The sequence below is a fragment of the Lepidochelys olivacea genome (genome assembly GCF_965140295.1).
Source record: "Lepidochelys olivacea isolate rLepOli2 genome assembly, chromosome: 12".
Classification (NCBI taxonomy): domain Eukaryota; kingdom Metazoa; phylum Chordata; order Testudines; family Cheloniidae; genus Lepidochelys; species Lepidochelys olivacea.
In genome coordinates this window covers 34,802,573-34,825,469 of record NC_140422.1, presented here as the reverse complement: position 1 = coordinate 34,825,469, position 22,897 = coordinate 34,802,573, and the positions used below count along the sequence as shown (strand labels likewise).

Below are 22,897 nucleotides of genomic sequence, written 5' to 3'. Positions count from 1 at the left end.
GTGCAGAGGGCCAGTATAATTTGTTCATTCCCTCAGAAGCATCTGGGACTGGCCACTGTCAGAAGACAGGATACTGGGCTAGATGGACCTTTGGTCTGACCCAGTATGGCTGTTCTTATGGCCTCAGCACCACTAGGGCTTCAAGGACATCTAAGTGGAGCATATGCCTGATGCTACGGAGGGGTAATTTCACTCATAAAAGACTATGTCTTTAAATCACTGTACATTGGGCAACCGTCATGCATTTTCACACATCCATCCCATCCATACCCATTCAGAGGGTACTTACCCAAGCTATCCTAAGTGCTTCTGCTGTTGTTTTATGTAGCCAAGTACGTTATTGGAATTACTCCCTGTAAAACAAAATTCTGCAAAATTAGGGTTTACGGCATGTCCTTTCAGTAATGAACGCTTCAGAAAGATTTCTAGCTGTATATTTTAAATGGTATGTGTCTTTGTCATAAACATACAGCTAAGGATAGCATAAAATCCCTCCTTTACCTGTAAAGGGTTAAGAAGCTCAGATAACCTGGTTGGCACCTGACCAAAAGGACCAATAAGGGGAGAAGATACTTTCAAATCTGTGGGGGAAGGTTTTTGTTTTGGGCTTGTGTGTTCTCTCCAAGACAAAGAGAGAGACCAAGCAAGTAATCCAGCTCCTACTGAAATGATACATTTAATATTACAGAAATAGTAAGTAATAGCAAGGAATGCGTTAGATTACCTTTTGTTTTAGCTTGTGAATTTTCCCTGTGCTAAGAGGGAGGTTTATCCCCATTTTTTTTAAAAAAACATCCCTGCTTTCCAAGCAGCCAAAAGAAAAAAATAAGTCCTTTTAATATCCTGAGATTTGTGCTTCTGGTTCAAAATGATCCCACCAATGCCACCATGTCAGGGTTCCCTCCCCACTCTGAACTCTAGGGTACAGATGTGGGGACCTGCATGAAAGACCCCCCTAAGCTTATTTCTACTAGCTTAGGTTAAAAACTTCCCCAAGGCACAAATCCTTCCTTGTGCTTGGATTGGTACTGCTATCACCACCAAGTGAGTTAGACAAAGATTCAGGAAAAGAACCACTTGGAATTCCTGTTCCCTAAAATATCCCCCCAAGTCCCTTCCCCCCTTTTCCTGGGGAGGCTTGAGAATAATCTACCAACCAAATAGGTAAACCAGATTTTTAAAAAACAGAACTTTATTATAAAGAAAAAAAAGTAAAAGAAGCACCTCTGTAAAATCAGGATGAAAGGTAACTTCACAGGGTAATCAGATTCAAAACACAGAGGATTCCCCTCTAGGCAAAACTTTAAAGTTACAAAAAAGACCAACCATCAGGGACAAACCTCCCTCTTAGCACAGGGAAAATTCACAAGCTAAAACAAAAGATAATCTAATGCATTCCTTGCTGTTACTTACTATTTCTGTAATATTAGATATATCATTTCAGTAGGAGCTGGAATACTTGCTTGGTCTCTTCTTTTGTCTCCTGAGAGAACAACAACAAAAGCCCAAAACAAAAACCTTCCCCCACAAATTTGAAAGTATCTTCTCCCCCTGTTGGTCCTCTTGGTCAGGTGCCAACCAGGTTATCTGAGCTTCTTAACCCTTTACAGGTAAAGGAGGGATTTTATGCTACCCGTAGCTGTATGTTTATGACAGTCTTATTTTCCAGTTCTTTGGTGGGGCTGTTGTAGCAGTGGTAGGTTTAAATTACACCAGTGATTCTGCCTTTGGTTACTCCCAGCACCTCAGTTAGGTCGCATAGGACTAACTGAAGGGAGATTGACCATTCCATTCTAGATCGAAGAGTGATCGTGATCTAACTAAGGTGTGGAAAACCAGCAAGGAAAAAAAAAAAAAGGTGCAAAGTAGTGGGTAGCTTTTCCTAGCTTTTCGCCTTCCAAGAACAGGATTCCTTTCCTGATTAAATCACAAGTGAAAATGAATTGAATTGGGTGTTTCCCATTCCAGAGGTGACTTCCATATCATAAACCCACCATACATTGCAGCACTGTTGGCAGTCTCAGCTCTGGAAGACGCTGTGGTAGGGGCTTTGCATATCTGCCCTGAGATGCACTGGCAAAGGTGTGCTGAGAAGCTTCTGACGAATGTCTCCCCACTGTGCCATTTCATAGGCAGCAAATTCCTTGTAAACTATGTGACCAGTGTAAAGCTCAGCAATACCAAAGACCCACAGAAGGTGTCTTACCAAAATACTCCTTGTAATATTTATGCCTTAGGTTGCGTCCATCTGCAAAACAATAAGATACATTATGATCAGGCTTGGCAGAATTTGATTTTTTAAAATAATTTTGACAGATGCTATCCATGTTTATTTTAAAGCATTTTTCTCTACTTTTTATTGATTTCAAATTGTTTACAGTTGTGCAAAATTATGGTTTTTAAGCAATTTTGTTGGCTATTTTCATCAATTCAAATTTTCACAGTCACTGGAAATTGGGATGTATGGGGGGGAGGGGTCAGACAACAATTATTTAATGACAGTAGGTGTTGAGATTCAAAAAGATAAAGCTTGATAACCATTAACACAAATTGTCAACGTCTCATGTCAAACTGTATACGGTAAATAGCTTTAAATCAAACTCTGACAGGTTCACAAGCAGGACTTTTCTTACTTCTCCTATCTGTAAATTTAGAATATTATTGACGGAAGTATTTTTCATCAGTTTTTGGGTGTATGGTGAAATCGAGATTTACTGATAAAAATAGAATCCGTCCAAGCCTAGTTATGATAACGTATCCAACCAGGCTTCGCTCTTAACTGCTTTCTTTGGATTAAATCCTGGTCCCTGTGCATAGCCTGAAAACTCTACAGGGAACTAGGGGGACCAAGATTCCTATCCTCAACAATTGGGCAGGGAACAGAGCATGCATCTTGCCTTCCCATGGCTGCAGCTGTGTTGTCTTGGTATCTGTAGGCCGCTATGTAGCTCCTACCAGTACCTTTTGGCCAGTGGATCCATGCAGTCACATCCTCCTCCTAAATACTCTGACCACTAAAAGTAGTCATGATCTAAATAATTAGTCTTTCTTAAACATAAAGCATTTATTAAAGAAAACATAGCTAGAATTTGAGACACTCTAACAGGCTTCCGCACAGTTCAAGTTCCAGCTTCCTCTCCTTTGTTTACCAGGGACCACACTGTGTCCGAAACTTTTACAGCTCAAAGAGACAGCGAGTGCATGAACACCATAAACACAGGTATATATCATTACATTAGTGACTAGAGGACATTTAAAAAGCCCTCAAAGACACAAGAAAGGCAAAGGAAGTTGAAATTCTGAAGCCTTTAGTCTTTATTACAGGAAAAAACCACAACAAAAGAGGGCTCTGGTTTGATACTTCTACTAGTTTTTATTGTGGTTACGTAGGAAAAGGGGCTGCTGATGTTTTTGGCCTGTGATGAGTTGCATCACAGAGTATATAGTCCATAAATCTTTTACAGAAGCTGCACACTCTTGTACAGATTGAAAACGGTCTCAGAAAACACATCAGCATGTGTGAGCTCCCTTATTGGCAAACACACCAGTGGAGAAAAAAAAAAAGGATGATCTTTGTGATTGAAACAACAGGAGAAACTCTGGTCAGGTGACACAAAACAATTTCAATCTTGATTTTCTACTGTAGTTTAAGAACTTTACTGTTTGATATTTAAATAGAATGAGCTAAGGTTTACTATCGTCTGTAGATGGGAATAAATTCTTTCCTGTCCCAGCCAAAATGCAAATGCACAGACATTGATCAAATAAATTTACAGGGCCTATTCCCCAGCTTGTAAATTGGCTTAGCTCTATTGAAGTCAAGTAAATTAAAGAACTCAGTGGAGCTATGCTGAGAATTTGGCTTACAGTCCAGAATGTCATGTACTGCACACATGAAGAAAAAGAGAGAAAAGTGAATTGCTGCTCGGATTTATTTAGGGGCTGATCCCGAATGGTGCCGAACACTGAACTCCCTTTGGCTTCCCTGGAAATTGAGATCAGTCAGCACCTTTCCAGAAGCCCCGAAAGACCATGAACATGAGCTGTTTGTGTTGATTGTACCCTTGGGATTTTTCAAAGGCAGCAGTTTAATTTTCTCGTGTGATTTAAGGCGTTACACATAGACAGCTTTTAACTGTGCAGTGGTTCCCCCAATTAAATGGTGACCTATCCTGCATGCTCATAGTGCCTTATCCTTGAGAATCATACCAGTATGATCAAAAGAACACACAGTAAAGATGAGCCACAAAAACATATGCTCCAGATTCTGCCCCCAGTTAAGTAATGGCAACCCACTGTCGTATAACTGATGTATAACTAGGTGCAGACATTAGCTCCCCCATGTTTATACAGGGTGTTCATCTCACTCGGAACTCCTTCCCCACCCCCACTTCCTCACCCCCTGAATTTAACTCCCATATTTGGTCTTATGGCATTTTCTTTTAAGTCCAAAGCAATGACTTGATTGCCAGCACCATGTGCATGCGAGACTTGGGTTCCGAAGCATCCACTCAACTGAGACAGCAGGGAATGGAGAGGCTGCCGGGGGGTTGGGGTGGGGGGCAAGGGGGAGATGATGTTCAGTCTTGGGGGATAGCTGCCTGCAACGCAGCAGGAACATTTCCTTTGTCATATGGAAGTGTGATGGATCCATGGTGGAAAGATCAGATACATCGCTGAAGAAACCCGGGATTAAAAGAGGGAGGAGGTGAAAACCCAGGAATGCTACTTAGCTTGACCTAACAAGCCCTTATCTGCCTCAGGGCAGGTGAGAGACCCCTCAGCATAGTCCCTACGTTGGACAGAGTAAGCAAGGATGGATGTTTTTGAATGAACTGACCGGGATTTCCTCGTAGCTTGATGCACTGACCCCTGTTGGGGATTCCTTCGGCTGTGTTGCCAGGATTGATGATGTGGCATTCGTATCCTGTAGGGCAATGCAGAGGCTCATCCCCATCCTCAGTGGTGCTGCAGGCCTCCGCTGGAAAACAAGCCTGCGTGTCATAAACCTAGATTTTATTAGGCCAGGATAACCGGAGAAGGATAATCCTGCTGTGTTCTTTGGAAGCCCCTCCCAGGAAAAGATCTCAAAGTGCTTTACAAACAGTAATATTGAATATTTAACACGTGTAGAGAGCTCGACACGGCTTTACTCCATTCAAAGAGAGGGGAGAATGACTGTTTCCACTAACTGGAGAGTCCCTAGCTAGCTGCCTTTCTGTTCTTCCTGCAGCCCTTTCTACGGGGTGTGTGCTGGGGCTGGAGACCGGTGGAAAAGAGGGGTGGCTGGCAGTGCTCTGAACAGTTGGTGGCCTCTCCAGGACTGTTACCAGCTGGCACAATTTAGAGCAGCCATCAAGCTGCTTTAACCAGCACCCGGGTTTAGATCAAGAACCAGGGAACTGTTACCAACTCCCTGGTAGTTCTCCCCTTCTTCTGTGCCCAGAGGTCAATGGGCACAGCAAGGAATGGTTCCAAAATATTCAAGATGCTCTACATCTATTAACTAATAAATTAATTCTCACACACGACTTCTGGAGCACTTCATGCTAACTGCTCCATTCAGCTGTAATCAAATAAAATAAGAGTCAAAAATAAATGGGGGGGCAGTATATTTTACTGACATTTGTACAACCCTAGTGAAGTCAGTGGAGTTGAAGGCAGAATTTTCTCATTAGGAATTGCCAGTCTGGATCAGAGCCGGCATCCATATATCCTGTCTCTGATAGTGGCCAGCCCCAGATGCTTCAGAGGAAGGTGGAAGGACCCCCACAGTAGGCAGATGTGGGATAATCTGCCCCATTTCTTAGATCTCATCCAGGTCTCTAATAATGACTGGCCGAAGCCTTGAAGCAAGACTGTCCGAGTACTTTAGAACCATTGATTAATAAATTAAACCTGCAAGGCAGGTCGTTTTATGCTCACTTTATACATCTGGAAATGGAGGCAATAAGGTTTAAGGCCTGATTTTCAGACTTCAGGCCTGCACTTACTTTAGGAACCTACTGTCTGCATGCTCAGCTGTGCATGCATGGGAAACACACATGGAACTGCATGAGCAACATCTGGAGTCTGCAAATCAGGCCCCCAAGAGACAGGCTTAAGGCCACCAAAGGTGTCAGGGCTGAGAATGACAATTCTCAAGTTCCTACTTTCCAGGCCTGTGCTCAGATCACACCTCCCTACTGAGGTGGGACTGGATAGCTCAGAGAATTTGTAATGGGATGTGATTTCATCTTTATTTAAGAGTTGACATGACCATGATCTAGAAGTTCCTACACAGGGAGAAGATTTCTGATAAGAGAGGGGTCTTTAATTTCAAAGACCAAGCCTAACAAAATCGAGTGGCTGGAAGCTGATACTATACAAATTCAGGCTAGCAATGATATAAAGATAATAGCATCTAGCTCTTACATAGAGCTTTTCATCAGTAGATCTCAAAGCACATTACAAAGGAGGTCAGTATCATTATCCCCATTTTACAGATAGGGAAACTGAGGGACAGATCAGGGACATGACTTGCTGAAGGGCTTGATGCAGGAATTTACTGTGTGAAATCCTCTGGCCTGTGTTATAGAGGAGATCAGGCTAGATGATCACAATAGTCCCTTCTGGCCTTGAAATCTATTAACCTAAAACTCATTTAAATAAAGTGCATCTCAAGCATCTGTTAGAAAACAGTGCAATGGACTGTGTTGGAGAAATGAATTATCTAAAGGGTAGAAAAATATAAAAGAATTTTTGCTTTTCTACGTGTCCCTGCTGATGCAACATTTCAGAGCTTAGTTATAACAGCTTAAGGATTGTGTAAACCATGAAACCTAGTTTGTGTGTCTTGCTTTGTAAAACCTTATCTATGTAAATAGCAGGGTGAAACAGAACATCATGAGGGAATTGTTAATTTCAGGTGCCCAGCAAGACAAGCAAACAAGCAAAAACCCAAAGTCACAAAAACTGACCAGTAAGATAAAATTAGATGGAGCCAGTAAAATAAACAGCAGAGAATACAAAGGAAATCAGTACAGAAGTAGACCAAAAAAAAGTTTTAACAGGGTAAGCAAAAATGTATTAGTTTAGGTTCGTTATGATTTATGCATAAAAATGTTTAGTCAGGTTGAGAATGGGTAGGTTCACAGATGAGGTAACTGAGCATGAGTTAAGACATGGAACAGGGTATAAAAGACAGTGGTAGACAACACGAGAGTGAAGAAGACACAGCGTAAGAACATAGCAGAGGCCAGAGATTTGCAAAAGAAGTCCTCCTGTCCCTTCTTCTTAGCGTTTACACAATGTTCCTCAGGTGGACCATGACCAGGATTCATCACTGGTTGGATCATTAGCTTCCAGGGCCCAGGCTGAGTACTGATAGGGAGTGTGCCAGGAGAGGTAACTTGATCAATTACTTTCCTGGTCTTATCTGTTTTTGCATGTATATGCAGCGTAGTTGTAGCCACGTCAGTCCCAGGATATTAGAGATACAAGGGGAATGATGTAATAGCTTTTATTGGACCAACTTCTGTTGGTGAGAGAGGCAAGATAAGATAAGAGCTCTGTGTGGCTTGAAAGCTCGTCTCTCCCACTAACAGAAGTTGAGCCAATAAAAGATATTACCTCACCCACCTTGTCTCTTTGAATGTATATGGCATTCATAGGTGGTAACAGCACGGTCTTAAAATGTACAAAATAAAGGTTACATGAAACTCTATAAGCTTGAATGGGAGTGGATCGCGTTGGTCACCAAATACAACACACAAACTAATCTCGCATTGAGTTATGTAAATCAGTTCTATGGAGTTGGGGTTATGTATTGGGAAGGAAATGACTCTCCCCTTTGCACTTGGTCCATCTAACCCAAACACCCATGCATGCAGAATGACATGCAATACTGTAGTGTCAGATTATGCTATCATGGCATACCCAGCTCTGAGGGCAAAATCTTCTTTTACAAGTTGCATTGGGTATATTCTTTGCTCATCCTGTTCACATCACTTTCCCTGACAATCAGATTTTCATGCACTAATGAGAACTGGTTATGCATCTGCATGGCAGATGGAAGAAGAGAATTTTGCCCCTACTAAAGAGGCTTTCAACAGAGCTGTATATTAAAAACAAATCTTTTGCTTTAGATTTGAAATACTGTTCACTTCACAAACCCTGGAGTCACCTTTCCACATGGGGTACAATCACAAATCTGTTATTATTTGGCCTTTTGCACTGTACATCTGTATCTCATTTAATGGACAATTAGTTTACAGGAAGTGTTCTTTCCACGCTAACACTGGGTCTGCAATGTAGATTAAGTGATGTTTCACAGGGGTCTGAGGCTCTGAACTGAAACCACAGTATTTACTATTCTCCCTTGAAAAAGGGCGGATTTATTGGCACTGAACTGCATCTGACTTGCATATTATTTTCCAAATCAGTGTCCTTCATCCAGCAGAATTCAACTACCCACAATGACCAGGTGATTAAAATGCCGAGTTGCGCTCATTGTACCTTGTAAAACTTCCTCTGGTCCGTCTAACAACCAACCGTTTCCTCCAAGCCAACGTGGTTTCGGCTGCACCAACCAGTCTAAAACTATTAAAAAACCCACATTGTTAAGGATGAGCAGTCACAGGGCACATAATTACTTTCATGCCACTGATTTTCTCCAGTCCCTGACGATAAGGCAGGCGGAGTTATTCAGGGAGGGTTTTACTGTGTGTGTTTCAGTGACGTATTTACGTTCGCAGTCATTCAAAATGTCCCAGCCGCAGCCTGATTGCAGCAGTCATAGCAAGGACCCCTGCAACATGGACGTACAAAGGGCCTAAGCCTGCAGAATGCTGAGCAACCTTTGAGACCCTGGTCCAAAATCCATTGACGTTAATGGAAGGACCCTCATTGACTTCCGTTGGCTTTGGACTGAGCCATGACTAGGCACCTTGTAAGATCTGGCCCAAACTGGATAGAGTTTCATTGAGTGCTGCTAAAAGTCAGAGCAAATCCCCCCCCCGGAGCATGCTCAGAAGTTTCTTTCTTGCTCCCTGTGTAACCCAAGAGAAGTCAGAGTTCAATGAGAATGATGTCTGTGCCAAGTTTCAAGCCATTTTGACTGTCTCCCTGGCTATGTGTAAACTTATGTCGGCGTGTAGAGTACCGGCATTACATGTGTCACGACCCATGGCCTGGCAGACAGGCTGTGTCCATACATGCCACTGCAGTGTGTAGCTAAACATGGCAACGAATGTCTCTGGCAGCTGGGAGGCAACGGGAAAGGTTCTGGCAGTGGGGAGCTGATGGAGCTTTTCACCACTGCGGGAGCCTTTCACTGCAGTGGGGAAAGGCTCTTGCAACGAGACACTACATGGTTAAAAATAGCAATGTAGGCATGGTGGGTACTGCTTGGGTAAGTAGACAGCCATGTAGCGTGCGTACCCTGGGGGTTCAGGCATGTAGGGCACTTACTCTACGCTACTTACCTAAGCTGTGCCTCGCCAGCTACACTGTTATTTATACCTGTACTAGCTGGGCGTGCAGCATCTGTACATGCTGCCGTAAGTGTAGACCACCCATCTCTTTAAAAAGATGGTGTTAGAATTATTTCACAGTTGGAAAGGAATATCTTTCTGAACTCTCCCTTAACTTGGAAACAGAAGAAAGGATTTTGCTCAAACTTTTCAAATAAATTCATCTACAGGCAGAGACTAAATACATTGCAACACTAAGAGTATCCACTATAATAAAAGGAAAATGACTGTCCTAAAGCTAGTTCTCAACAATAATGAAAATCTCTGATTTTGGCAAGTAGCTGGTTAAAGCATCTTGGTTTTTCCTATAAAAAGGTTACTGGCAGAACTGGTTGAAAAATGCAGAAAACCTTTTACAAACATTTTTTGTCATAACTTTGAATTTTGGAAAAGTTCCAAACTGACTGAAGACCAGCAAAAAATGTACTCAGATTTTTTTTTCAAAGTTTTGCAAAGTTTTCACTTAAATTTTGAAAATTCAAAAATTCTCCACTCTCTCTCATTACCTGCCATGCGGCCATGAACTTGGGTTAATGTATAATATAGCGAAAATAACTAATCTCGTGATTTCTGCCATTCAAGTTGGTGGAAATCTTGCCAAATCTTGCCAAAGTTGGTGGAAATCTTGCCAAATCTTACAAATCTTGCAAGATCAACAGATGTGTGCAACTTCCTCTCTCTTGAGCCAAAAATCACACAAGGGCAGCTCTCAACTATTCGCCACCACGGAACCAAAGATTAGTTCTTGATTCAGGCTCAAACCCCAAGTCCTATTTTAGACCTAATTGTAGTGAGGCAGTGTAGGTCCCTGCCGCCCCAGAGAGAGACAAGCCCCTCTGGACACCAGAGTGGGTGGAGCCAGGGAGCTCTGAGCCCGCCACCCAGAGGGTCAGGTATGGCACAGGAAGTATAAAGGCCAGACCCAGAGCTCCTTGAGAGGAGCCGCCAGGGAGACCAGACTCATCTACCTACCTCCTGGTTGGGAAGCCCCAGCGACCTGCAGTGGACCCAAGGGCTGGCCGGCTACCCGGAGGAGTTGCTGAGCCTGCCCCAGGCCAGCTACCCGGAGGAGTTGCCGAGTCTACCCCTCGCCACCTATCCCGAAGAACCCATGGTGCTGGACCCCCCTGAGGACACCACCCTAACCCAGGTACCTCAAGAGGGGGAGTCTGGAAGTAGCCCGGGGCCCTGCTAGACCTCTTCCCGAACTTAGTGAGTCGGTGGGGGTCCCCGCCTCCCCAGAGAGAGACAAGCCCCGGCTAACCTCTCTACACTAATATATATGGGGATACACCCCCCATTTTACAGCCTACCATTGTTATTTCAGCTGTTTCTGTTTGTATCTGGGCAACATCTTGGACATTTCTTTCTGAGGCAGTTTGATCTCACAGCCTACCATACCTGGAGGTGGCTGTACTGATTCTAAGCAGGCATAGATGCACCCATTGTAGCAACAACGCTTGTGTCTTTCACATTCAGAATCTGAACGGCAGCTGGGCACCTCACATGCTCGCTCTGGTAAAGTCTGCGGGGGTGGAGGGCAGCGGTCATTCTTCTGGTAGTGGGCGCTGTGAGAATGAAGAGGGTACTCATAATCCTTGCAAAAAAAAGAAGAAAAGGGAAAACACAGATTTGGCATAAGGGAGAACATTTGGTCAACATTAAACATATTGCAAAGTGACATAGCTGGAGTGAGCATTAAGAAGTGACTGACTTCACGTATTCATCAAGGAAGTGATACCACCACCCTGTGCCTCAGTTTCCCCACCTGTAAAATGAAGATACTAATCTGTTGCTACCTTAGCAAAGTGCTTGGAGATCAGCTGATGAAATGTGTTACCTAAATACCAAGTACTACTATTTATTTCATTGTTTTAATGATGTAGAAGCGTTCAGGAGTTTAATTTTTAAATCCCTAAAATGTCCATTACACTTGTCTGAAAGAGTAAGAGAGAGAGGCAGTAGGCACTTCAGTAACCGGTGCCTTAAAAATACTCTAGCGAGAAAGAGAGGTAAGTTGAAATGAAGATGATGATAGAGAGGCCTTATTGTTCCTGTGTTTCATAATTATTCTGTGTTTGTTGTAAGTGATTAATGCCAGCAGCCTTTTACAAATTTAAAACCTTCCTGTAAAGTGAGATGGCCACTATGGATGTAGAAGCCCTCTGCACCAACATTCCACACAAAGATGGACTACAAGCCATCAGGAACAGTATCCCTGATAATGTCATGGCAAACCTGGTGGCTGACCTTTGTGACTTTGTCCTCACCCACAACTATTTCACGTATGGGGACAATATATACTTTCAAGTCAGAGGCACTGCTATGGGTACCCGCATGGCCCCACTGTATGCCAACATTTTTATGGCTGACTTAGCTCTCGTCCCCTAACACCCCTACTTTACTTGCGCTACATTGATGACTTCTTCATCATCTGGACCCATGGAAAAGAAGCCCTTGAGGAATTCCACCATGATTTCAACAATTTCCACCCCACCACAACCTCAGCCTAGACCAATCCACACAAGCGGTCCATTTCCTGGACACTACTGTGCTAATAAGCGATGGTCACATAAACACCACCCTATACCGGAAACCTACTGACCGCTATACTTACCTACATGCCTCTAGCTTCCATCCAGGACTCACCACAAGATCCACTGTCTACAGTCAAGCTCTACGATACAACTCCAATCCCTCAGACAGAGACAAACACCTACAAGATCTCTATGAAGCATTCTTAAAACTACAGTACCCACCTGCTGAAGTGAAAAAACAAATTGACAGCCAGAAGAGTACCCAGAAGTTACCTACTACAGGACAGGCCCAACAAAGAAAATAGAACACCACTAGCTGTCACCTTCAGCCCCCAACTAAAACCTCTCCAGCACACCATCACAGATTTACAAACTATCCTGAAAAACGATCCCTTACTCTCGCAGATCTTGGGAGACAGACCAGTCCTCGCTTACAGACAGCCCCCCAACCTGAAGCAAATACTCTCCAGCAACCCCACACCACACAACAAAAACACTAACCCAGGAACCTATCCTTGCAACAAATCCTGACACCAAATCTGTCCATATATTTATTCAAGTGACACCATCATAGGACCTAATCACATTAGCCACGCCATCATGGGCTCGTTCACCTGCACATCTACCAATGTGATATATGCCATCATGTGCCAGCAATGCCCCTCTGCCATGCACATTGGCCAAACCGGACAGTCTCTACGCAAAAGAATAAATGGACACAAATCTGACATCAGGAATCATAACATTCAAAAAACGGTAGGAGAACACTTCATGCTCTCTGGTTACTCAGTAACAGACTTAAAGGTGGCAATTTTGCAACAGAAAAGCTTCAAAAACAGACTCCAGCGAGAAACTGCTGAGCTTGAATTAATATGCAAACTAGATACCATTAACTTGGGTTTGAATAGAGACTGGGAGTGGCTGGGTCATTACACATATTGAATCTATTTCCCCATGTTAAGTATCCTCACACCTTCTTGTCAACTGTCTAAATGGGCCATCTTGATTATCACTACAAAGTTTTTTTTCCTCCTGCTGATAATAGCTCATCTTAATTAATTAGCCTCTCACAGTTTGTATGGCAACTTCCAACTTATCTGTATGTGTATATATATATATATATATCTTCTTACTATATGTTCCATTCTATGCATCCGATGAAGTGGGCTGTAGCCCACGAAAGCTTATGCTCTAATAAATTTGTTAGCCTCTAAGGTGCCACAAGTACTCCTGTTCTTTTTGCAGATACAGACTAACACGGCTGCTACTCTGAAACCTCTGTATGAAATGTCCAGCTTTGTACCAGAAGCTGCAGAGGAGGACACGTGGCCATTTAATACTATGCCAAGTCAAACTGTATTTGGATATGGGGAAAATACGGCCTATTCTTAATCACACATAAACGATGAGGAAAACTCTCAAGTAGAATTAGCAGAGCGTGGTACTTTCCCTGACAAGCATAAGCAGCGGCATACAAAGTAACATGATTCACAAAGATGGCATTTGGATGAGAAGCCAACTCCCTGCGTTCCACAGAAATTGACAAGCGGCTCAAGCCTGATTCATACTCCCCACGGGCCAAAGCCTTCATCCCTGCGCTCAGACATGCAGTGTGAGGCAGGGGAGTTCTGTGGGAAAGGGGAAGGAACAAAATTTCCCCACCTCAGGCACTCTGCAGACACTACAGCTGACTCAGCTTCCACCTGCCCTGGTGGGGGGGGGCTGCATATGTGGATCAGCCCCACCCACCGGCCATGTTTCTCCTCCTGTGCTTCCCTCCTCATGGCAGTGCCTATGTGACCTTCTGAACATCAGCTGTCTGTGTGCCAGTCCCATGGTGTCAATTAGAGCAACCTGGCAGCTGCTATCATTTGCACTAGCTGCCAACTTCCTTAAGGAGCTAATATGGGGAGCCCCAGGCATGCCCTTTCCCCTTGATCACACCCCTTTTCCCAAGGGGAAAAGAATAGGATTGGGGTCCACCCTCTTCTCAGTGGCTGGGAAGCTATGCAGAGGGCTGGGAAGAGGGTAGCCAAGGATCAGATATAGTGACTCTAGGCCACAACAGATGGCTCTGACAGATCACGGCAAGCATTCCCTGGCTAGCTACGTCAGCCTTAGGGCTGCTTTGTGTTGGTGGGACAATGCAAAGCATCTTCAGTGCAGGGGAAAATCAGACCCATTGTCTAAATAATACATCACTCCTTGGAGGAATGATTTTTGACTTCTGAATTTTTATGTTCCTCAGACACAAAGATTTCTTGTCTCTTTTGCTATCTAACTATTACCATGTGCTATCAGCAAAGTGTCTATTAATGCTCTGGAGTATGAAAAAAATAACTTTTGTTGGATTTGCAAAAGAATATGGTGTCAGTATGTGTGAGCACATGAGAGAGACAGAGAACCTGGGGAATGTAAGTGAAACTAAGCTAAACTGAAGAGAGCAAACTTCAGAAATAGAGATTAGAAAAGTTTGACTATAATCAAATATTGGGATCAAACTAGACTCAGCTCTCATGAACACAGGTGTAATGCCAAATAAACTCCACCAAAGCCAAAGGAGTTACTCTGGATTTACACCCTGTAACTGAGATCAGCATTCAGCCCAAAATGATAAAGCTGCAAATGGAGACAAGAAAAGAACTTGCTATCAGATTGTTTGGTTTAAGACTCTACCTACACTCTCGTAATGATGTCCAGCACCCTAGCATTTGCAAATCAGTCACAAAGGGGCAGATTCTCTACTGCATTGCACCACTCTAGTCAGGCCACTCTCAAGAGGGCATCATCAGGTTACAGAGGAACTTGGATTAACACTGAGAGATTCTCCCCATGTCTGGGCACTGCTAAATCATCCCTGCCAGAGGTACCTTCTCCCTGGGACTCAACAACGCCTCTGGAAAGCAAATGTTTGTCTTTAGGGTACAGCTCATTGAACTAGATGTTGAAAAACAAACTTCCTGGGACAGGATACCGATAGGATCCCCTGCAAGACCTTGAACTCACAAGCTGGATACTCCCCTGTAGTAACAACACATCCAGTATATTTCTCAGGTACAATGTATAAGCATTTCCCATGATTTGCATCTAAGATAAGCCTGCTTGCCAAGAGTTTCTGCCTCTCTCCTTGGGCCTGGTAATGGTTATGTGTGGGAAACTGCTTTTCTTTAAATAAGAACGCAAATAGATTTTCCAATCACTCAGTCTTCTCCTTCCCAAATAAATGCACACAGCAGGCATAGGTTAAGGGGGGGAAAATTATGGGAGCCCTTCATTCAAATATTGTCATTACCTCAATATACAAGGAAACATTTAAGCAAGATTTTGAAGGCTTCACTGCAATGCTTTTAGATTCCTCCAGATGGCCTCAGTTTGCAACTATTGAGAGGCGGTGCACAAATAACTGGATTTATTAACTTTGGGACTGACTGCTCCTACTATGGCCTTGTTGTTATGAATGAGTGGATTGTAATCAGTTATTTTAAAATGTAATTAGGAATAACTAATAGTTCATTTCATAGTAAATTGATGCAATTCCGTTCAACGTGATAAGGGGAAAATGTTGTATATTATTTGTAATGCTGACATGATAGATTTTACCTCCACTTTCTCTGTAATGAATCATGCATAACATATAGTGACAACGATGTGATATTTCTTTATTTCAGCCAATCTCATACATTTGTGCAATGACAAGAACCAGCCTTAATAATAGGAAACATTCCCAGATGTCTGAAATGCCCTCTGATTGAGATGCATCCAATATATTATGTGGGAACTGTAGTGTAAACCCACCCAGGTTCTCAATTGTTCTAACAAACAATTGGAGCTTGTAGATCATGGGGTATGGTAGGGAAAATCCAGATGATGATTGGTTTTTAATTTGTTGAGAAGTGAGGGGAAAAAAGCCTAATTCACCTAATTCATGCTTTTTTTGCCTCTGTTTTCACTAACAAGGTCAGCTCCCAGACTGCTGCGCTGGGCATCACAAAATGCGGAAGAGATGGCCAGCCCTCTGTGGAGATAGAGGCGGTTAGGGACTATTTAGAAAAGCTGGACGTGCACAAGTCCATGGGGCCGGACGAGTTGCATCCGAGAGTGCTGAAGGAATTGGCGGCTGTGATTGCAGAGCCACTGGCCATTATCTTTGAAAACTCGTGGCGAACCGGGGAAGTCCCGGATGACTGGAAAAAGGCTAATGTAGTGCCAATCTTTAAAAAAGGGAAGAAGGAAGATCCTGGGAACTACAGGCCAGTCAGCCTCACCTCAGTCCCTGGAAAAATCATGGAGCAGGTCCTCAAAGAATCAATCCTGAAGCACTTGCATGAGAGGAAAGTGATCAGGAACAGCCAGCATGGATTCACCAAGGGAAGGTCATGCCTGACTAATCTAATCGCCTTTTATGATGAGATTACTGGTTCTGTGGATGAAGGGAAAGCAGTGGATGTATTGTTTCTTGACTTTAGCAAAGCTTTTGACACGGTCTCCCATAGTATTCTTGTCAGCAAGTTAAGGAAGTATGGGCTGGATGAATGCACTATAAGGTGGGTAGAAAGCTGGCTAAATTGTCGGGCTCAACGGGTAGTGATCAATGGTTCCATGTCTAGTTGGCAGCCGGTATCAAGTGGAGTGCCCCAAGGGTCGGTCCTGGGGCCGGTTTTGTTCAATATCTTCATAAATGATCTGGAGGATGGTGTGGATTGCACTCTCAGCAAATTTGCGGATGATACTAAACTGGGAGGAGTGGTAGATACGCTGGAGGGGAGGGATAGGATACAGAAGGACCTAGACCAATTGGAAGATTGGGCCAAAAGGAATCTGATGAGGTTCAATAAGGATAAGTGCAGGGTCCTGCACTTAGGACGGAAGAACCCAATGCACCGCTACAGACTAGGGACCGAATGGCTAGGCAGCAGTTCTGCAGAAAAGGACCTAGGGGTGACAGTGGACGAGAAGCTGGATATGAGTCAGCAGTGTGCCCTTGTTGCCAAGAAGGCCAATGGCATTTTGGGATGTATAAGTAGGGGCATAGCGAGCAGATCGAGGGACGTGATCGTTCCCCTCTATTCGACATTGGTGAGGCCTCATCTGGAGTTCTGTGTCCAGTTTTGGGCCCCACACTTCAAGAAGGATGTGGATAAATTGGAGAGAGTCCAGCGAAGGGCAACAAAAATGATTAGGGGACTGGAACACATGAGTTATGAGGAGAGGCTGAGGGAGCTGGGATTGTTTAGCCTGCAGAAGAGAAGAATGAGGGGGGATTTGATAGCTGCTTTCAACTACCTGAAAGGGGGTTCCAAAGAGGATGGCTCTAGACTGTTCTCAATGGTAGCAGATGACAGAACGAGGAGTAATGGTCTCAAGTTGCAGTGGGGGAGGTTTAGATTGGATATTAGGAAAAACTTTTTCACTAAGAGGGTGGTGAAACACTGGAATGCGTTACCTAGGGAGGTGGTAGAATCTCCTTCCTTAGAGGTTTTTAAGGTCAGGCTTGACAAAGCCCTGGCTGGGATGATTTAACTGGGAATTGGTCCTGCTTTGAGCAGGGGGTTGGACTAGATGACCTTCTGGGGTCCCTTCCAACCCTGATATTCTATGATTCTATGATTCTATGACCAGTATTTCCACAAATGAAAGCACCAAGTTATATTCACACTGTCAGGTTCTAATATGCCTAATCATGTTGACAAGCACCTTATTCCACTAGCAGTCCATGTATTTAACAGGCACTTATGGAGTAAGGTGCTGCTCAAAGTAAGGAAGAGTATCAGAATTTCTTCCTATGCATTGATGAGTCACATTATTAATCATAAAAAGAAAAGGAGGACTTGTGACACCTTAGAGACTAACCAATTTATTTGAGCATAAGCTTTCGTGAGCTACAGCTCAGTTCACCGGATGCATACTGGCTGGATGCTGGCTGGATGCTGTAGCTCACAAAAGCTTATGCTCAAATAAATTGGTTAGTCTCTAAGGTGCCACAAGTACTCCTTTTCTTTTTGCGAATACAGACGAACACGACTGTTACTCTGAACCTGTCACTATTAATCATGAGAGCTCTTTGATTTTTTTTTAAGTTCAATATTTTGATTTCAAAATGTAAAACAACAACAGCAACAACAAAAAGAAAAATTTTGACAAAGATATTCCCAATTCCTCCCTTGGCCCCATTTTTAACCAGCGATAGAATTGGTCAGAACACTAACTTCCAATTTTTAACTTTTAATTTAAAAAAAATCAAAATTTTCAAATTTTCTTTTTGTGGAACCAGGTCTATTCATAATTCATAATCCAGTCCAAACACTGCATATCAGTGAAAATGTTCAGGAATCCCAAAAGTTCCATAGACTTTAGCAGGGACGATCATTCATCAAAGCATTCATTTTGGAAGTTCATTAGTTGTTATTCTCCTATTTAAAATGTTATTGTCACTCAACCCATAGTCTGAAATGTATTTACCCAAAATATTTAGCAAATACAGATGGGTAACTGATACTTAAAAGAAAACAAATATGATTGATTCACTAATTGAAAGGGCAAAATTCATAATGAACAGTTGACCATAATGAATGTGACTTCCCTTTTAGAACAATAAAAGTTCTAAGGCCAAGAATTCCCGGAGTAGCTGTTTCCCTACTAAGTTTTTGCCTTATTTTCTCAGTGTTCCTAGTGTTCTGATATCCCAGTACTTAAAAATTCACTGCTGTACAGCATGTTTGCAAAATTTAACTAATCAACATGCTGCCGCTGCTTTGGGTATCATAAGATTTTTAGGAAAAGGGGGGGAAAGTAATTCCCTCATTTACAAAGTCTTGTATTACTGCTGTCTTGGAATAATGATTTCCACGAGTGCCTATTTAATAGCTTGGTAGGATTTACATTTTGGCTGTGAGCATGACTTGGATTTTTAAATATTATGGACTCTGGCATGTCTTAACATTTCTGCACTTGAAGATATTTTTCAATCCTGGAGGCAAGTTGCAGTTTGTCTCAGGAGACTCATGAACTCATTTTAATGGCGATAGCTGCATTAAAGACTTCCAGAAACTAGTTAACAGCGGAAAGTTAAAAGTTCAGCTGAGGAACCTGGAAAGCCAAGTCCAGAGTCACTAGAAAAAAATGGAATGAAGCCTCATTACCCTAAATCACTCACTGTATTCCCAGACTTTCAGTAACATCTGAGGGATCTGGCCTGCCTCATAAAAATTCCATCCATCCTTAGATTTTTCATGTCTACAAATGAGAAGCAGTTTGCCTCTAAGCACAATGCTCTGACACTTGTAATATCCTTATGTGCAGCAGAAATCTATTTAGATTTCCTTGGAGTTCAACACAGAATGGATCCGGTGAGACATATTTCTAGCTGGGGTTCCTGTTGAGAGAGATTTAGGGCCAGATTCTCATCTGGTGTAAATATGCACAGCATCATTGAAGTCAGTAATGCTACACCAATGTACATCAGATGAGGGTCAGATCCTTTAAGTTCGAGGCTGGCTTCCTTTCATTGTTCCAGATGCCTGCCTTCGTGAGACAATGCTTATGGCCCAGTCTTGGCCCACTATAAATCAATAGGAGTGTTGCCATTGATTTCAGTGTGTGCCGTGTGATTGGTGGGATTTGTTTAGTTAATGGCCACCAGTCATCTTTCCTCTGAAACAATAAAGAATAAACATCTTGTGCGTGATGTGCATATTCATAGAAATGGGGGATAAGGAATACCTGCTGGATCATCATCTACATTTTACTGCTACTGCTGGATCTTTGGAAACTTCTCCCACTCTCAGTAGAGGTTCCCACTGGGTTACATCCTTGGCCCTCGGCTGTCTCACTAGGCCCTATCCCTCGGGACTCCATCTGATTGCACTTCTACATTAATACCGCACAAATCTGCTGTTCCACTCCAACCTCTTCCCTTTTGGCCACTTTTGTATCACTGACATCCCTTCCATCAACTGAAATCTAACATGGCTAAACTGAACGTCCCAAATATTCCCACTCCTTCCTTTTGCTGCCAGAAGCAAGGGATCTGAAACACCATCCTGCATTCATTCTAAACACTGTTCTTGGTATAAGCAGGGGGCAACAAATACATTAGCTTGGGGGAGGTCAAACAACGGACTAAGAACAATGTCTCATTTGTTCCCCTCTTCTCCAACAAGACAGACCTGTCGGATGAGATGTGAGGGTCTAGGTGGAGAAAGAACAATGCTGATCACAGGAGCATTCCCCACTCTGCATGACTCGTGTGCATTCAGCAAGGCATGGACGATGCAGCACATTGGTGTGCAGAACCATACACGAGACGTAGAGAGAGCCCAGGACCAGTGCTCTGGAAAGGGAAACGTCAGACATTGGAACTCCGCTTCTTTAAGCGTGCAAGGGAAAGGACAGAGAAATGCAGCTTCCACCCCCTCCTAGAGAAAGTGATTACTCTTGAGCTTGACAGATCAGTAGCACCTGGATTAGCTGCTGCCAGAAAAACAATCCTTTGAAAAGCCTCTGGTTCAAGGAGGAGGGCATATCCCCAAGGGAAAGGATTCTGTGGCTTAGAACAAGCTATCTGAACATCAAAACATAGGATTCTATCTGTCTGAGTCTTTTGCTTCATAGTTTTTGTGGAAAGCAGAGGATTGCAGATTTTAACTTCACAATGGTTTTGCAACATGGCAGAATTATTATTGTTACTAATAATGGTATTTTTCCAGTGCAGTTATGGAGATTTAGCAGACCAGAACTGCTCTTTGCTCTATATTATTAAATAATTTGCAGCCTCACATGTTCACAAAAGAATGCTGAAATCCAGCGAATGTTCTTGAACTCCCCAAAGTGAGATAAATTTGACAGTGAAACATCCCATTGCCTTTTCATTGTCCTCACAATTTTGCTGCAAAAGGTTCATGAAGTGACAGGCAGAAATTTTGCACCCGTCTCCGATTACCCTCCCTCTGTTTATCAGGTGTGTGAACCTCACTTCACAAAACACCTGTCACGTGCACAGAGCAAATCTGTGACTGAACATGTCATTGTCAGCCTCATGGGCCATATCCCCTGGCATTTGTCTTCGGGGCCCTTGATTGTGCCTGCTAATGTGAGTTTCCAACCCCTCCGTGTCCACAACCCGTTCTCTGTGCTCCTCTGCAGTGGCTGGGTGCCTTCACCAACAGTGAACACGTAAACAAGTTTAGCATCAACTTTTGTGGGCCCAATCAAACCTGAGCATTTGGAAACAGATGCCAGCTTAACAATGGCTGAAATTTTGACCCAACATATTCAGGAGGCAAAAGGCATTGGCCAATGTTGGCTTTTAAAAGGACACGGTCAATCTGAATTTTTTTTAATTTGCTACTTTAAAAAACAACAACTGGTTTTCTGAGATCCCCTTTAACTAGCATGCCTTGAATTTTTAACTGTTATATTCACACTGTCAGGAATTTTCTTTTTACAAAAATATGTATACTTTTTACCTCCTACTTGTTGATGTCTAGAACAGTGTTGCCAACTCTTATGATTTTGTCATGAGTCTCATGATAATGATTGTTTTCCTTAAAGCCCCTGCTTCTGGAGTCAGGTGGATCTGTGATGATTTCAGCCTTCATGCTTAAAGAAAAAGTAAGTTTCTAGCCCTCGTGACTGTGGAGAAAGCTTCAAAATGTGACACCCCCCACCTCCAGTGCATCTAAACCACAAACCTAAAGACTCAAAAAGCAGAAGGCAAATGAAAAGAACCCCAAATCTATTGTTTTTACATAATCTTGTGATCTTAAAGCCTATCTCATGATTTTTGAACCTTTGGCAATACTGAGAAAAATCTTTTGGCCCCAGAATATTTTGAACTCCAGAAACATGCTCAGGCCCAATCCCTCCCCTTCTGTTCTGTGTACACAGAACAGTTGCAGCTTTTCTGCCACTGATCCTGACGGACAACCTCTCAGACCTGGGACACTGTGGTCATAGTGTCCACTACCACTTTGGAGACTAGGCTAGTTTTCTCTTTGCAACACACTAATTAGCCACAAAGGGTTTTCAAGCACATTGCAACTGGATTGCTGGGCAGAAGACCTTTGAGCCTTGCTAGAAAGGTGTGTTGTGCTTTTGCAGGAAGTTTCCTGCATTTCACTGGTTTGTTCTCAGCTATAATGGCCTGAAGGTAAGAGTGACGCTGGTCCTAGATGATGGCATGTCAGCCAGAAACCCACGCCAGCAAGCAGTGCTAATGAACACCTGTCAAAAGTCTGGGGAGGCAGAATGGAGGAGATACTTCCAGAGAATAGTCAAGAACAAATCATGTATGCAGTGTTGTTGTAGTCATGTTGGTCCCAGGATAATAGAGAGACAAGTTTTCGAGCTTACACAGAACTCTTCCTCAGGTCTGGGAAGTGTACTCAGAGTGTCACAGCTAAATGCAAGGTGGAGCAGATTGTTTAGCATGAGTTGTTAACACATATTTCAAGGGATCATTCAAGGTGAAGTGGCCCATTAACACCTCTCTAGTCATAGGGGGAAAAGGAAATTTGTCTTGCTCCCCAACAGAAGTTGGTCCAGTAAAAGATATTACATCACCCACTTTATCTCTGAAGAACAAATGAAGCCAAACCAATCTAATTTCCTTCGTTGATAGGGTTACTCTCCTAGTGGATAGCAGGCAAAGCTGTAGCTGTGATATATCTTGATTATAAGGCTTTGACACAGTTCCACATGACATTCTCATAAGCAAACTGGGGAAGTGTGAACTAGAGGAAATTTCTAAAAGGCAGTTGAAAGACTATGCTCAAAGAGTAGTTATTAACAGTTCACTGTCAAACTGAGGGGAAGGGAGAGGCATATCTAATGGAGTCCTGCAGGTGTCTG

The 22,897-nt window shown here is 43.1% G+C and overlaps 1 protein-coding gene across 3 annotated transcripts in view; it reads right to left on the bottom strand.

The window, feature by feature from the left end:
• The window catches only part of WFDC1 (WAP four-disulfide core domain 1), a 28,424-nt gene that overhangs the window by 3,248 nt on the left and 2,279 nt on the right, over positions 1 to 22,897 (bottom strand). For 2 of the 3 annotated variants that reach the window (XM_084644312.1, XM_084644313.1), the window contains exons 2-6: positions 10,914 to 11,109; positions 8,497 to 8,580; positions 4,841 to 4,981; positions 2,207 to 2,248; positions 290 to 353 (exon numbers count right to left, since the gene is read on the bottom strand). In XM_084644312.1, coding sequence (XP_084500438.1) covers positions 295 to 353; positions 2,207 to 2,248; positions 4,841 to 4,981; positions 8,497 to 8,580; positions 10,914 to 11,109 — 522 coding nt within the window. In that variant the 3' untranslated portion in view covers positions 290 to 294. The remainder of the gene's footprint in view (positions 1 to 289; positions 354 to 2,206; positions 2,249 to 4,840; positions 4,982 to 8,496; positions 8,581 to 10,913; positions 11,110 to 22,897) is intronic. The other variant, XM_084644314.1, reaches the window with a different exon arrangement.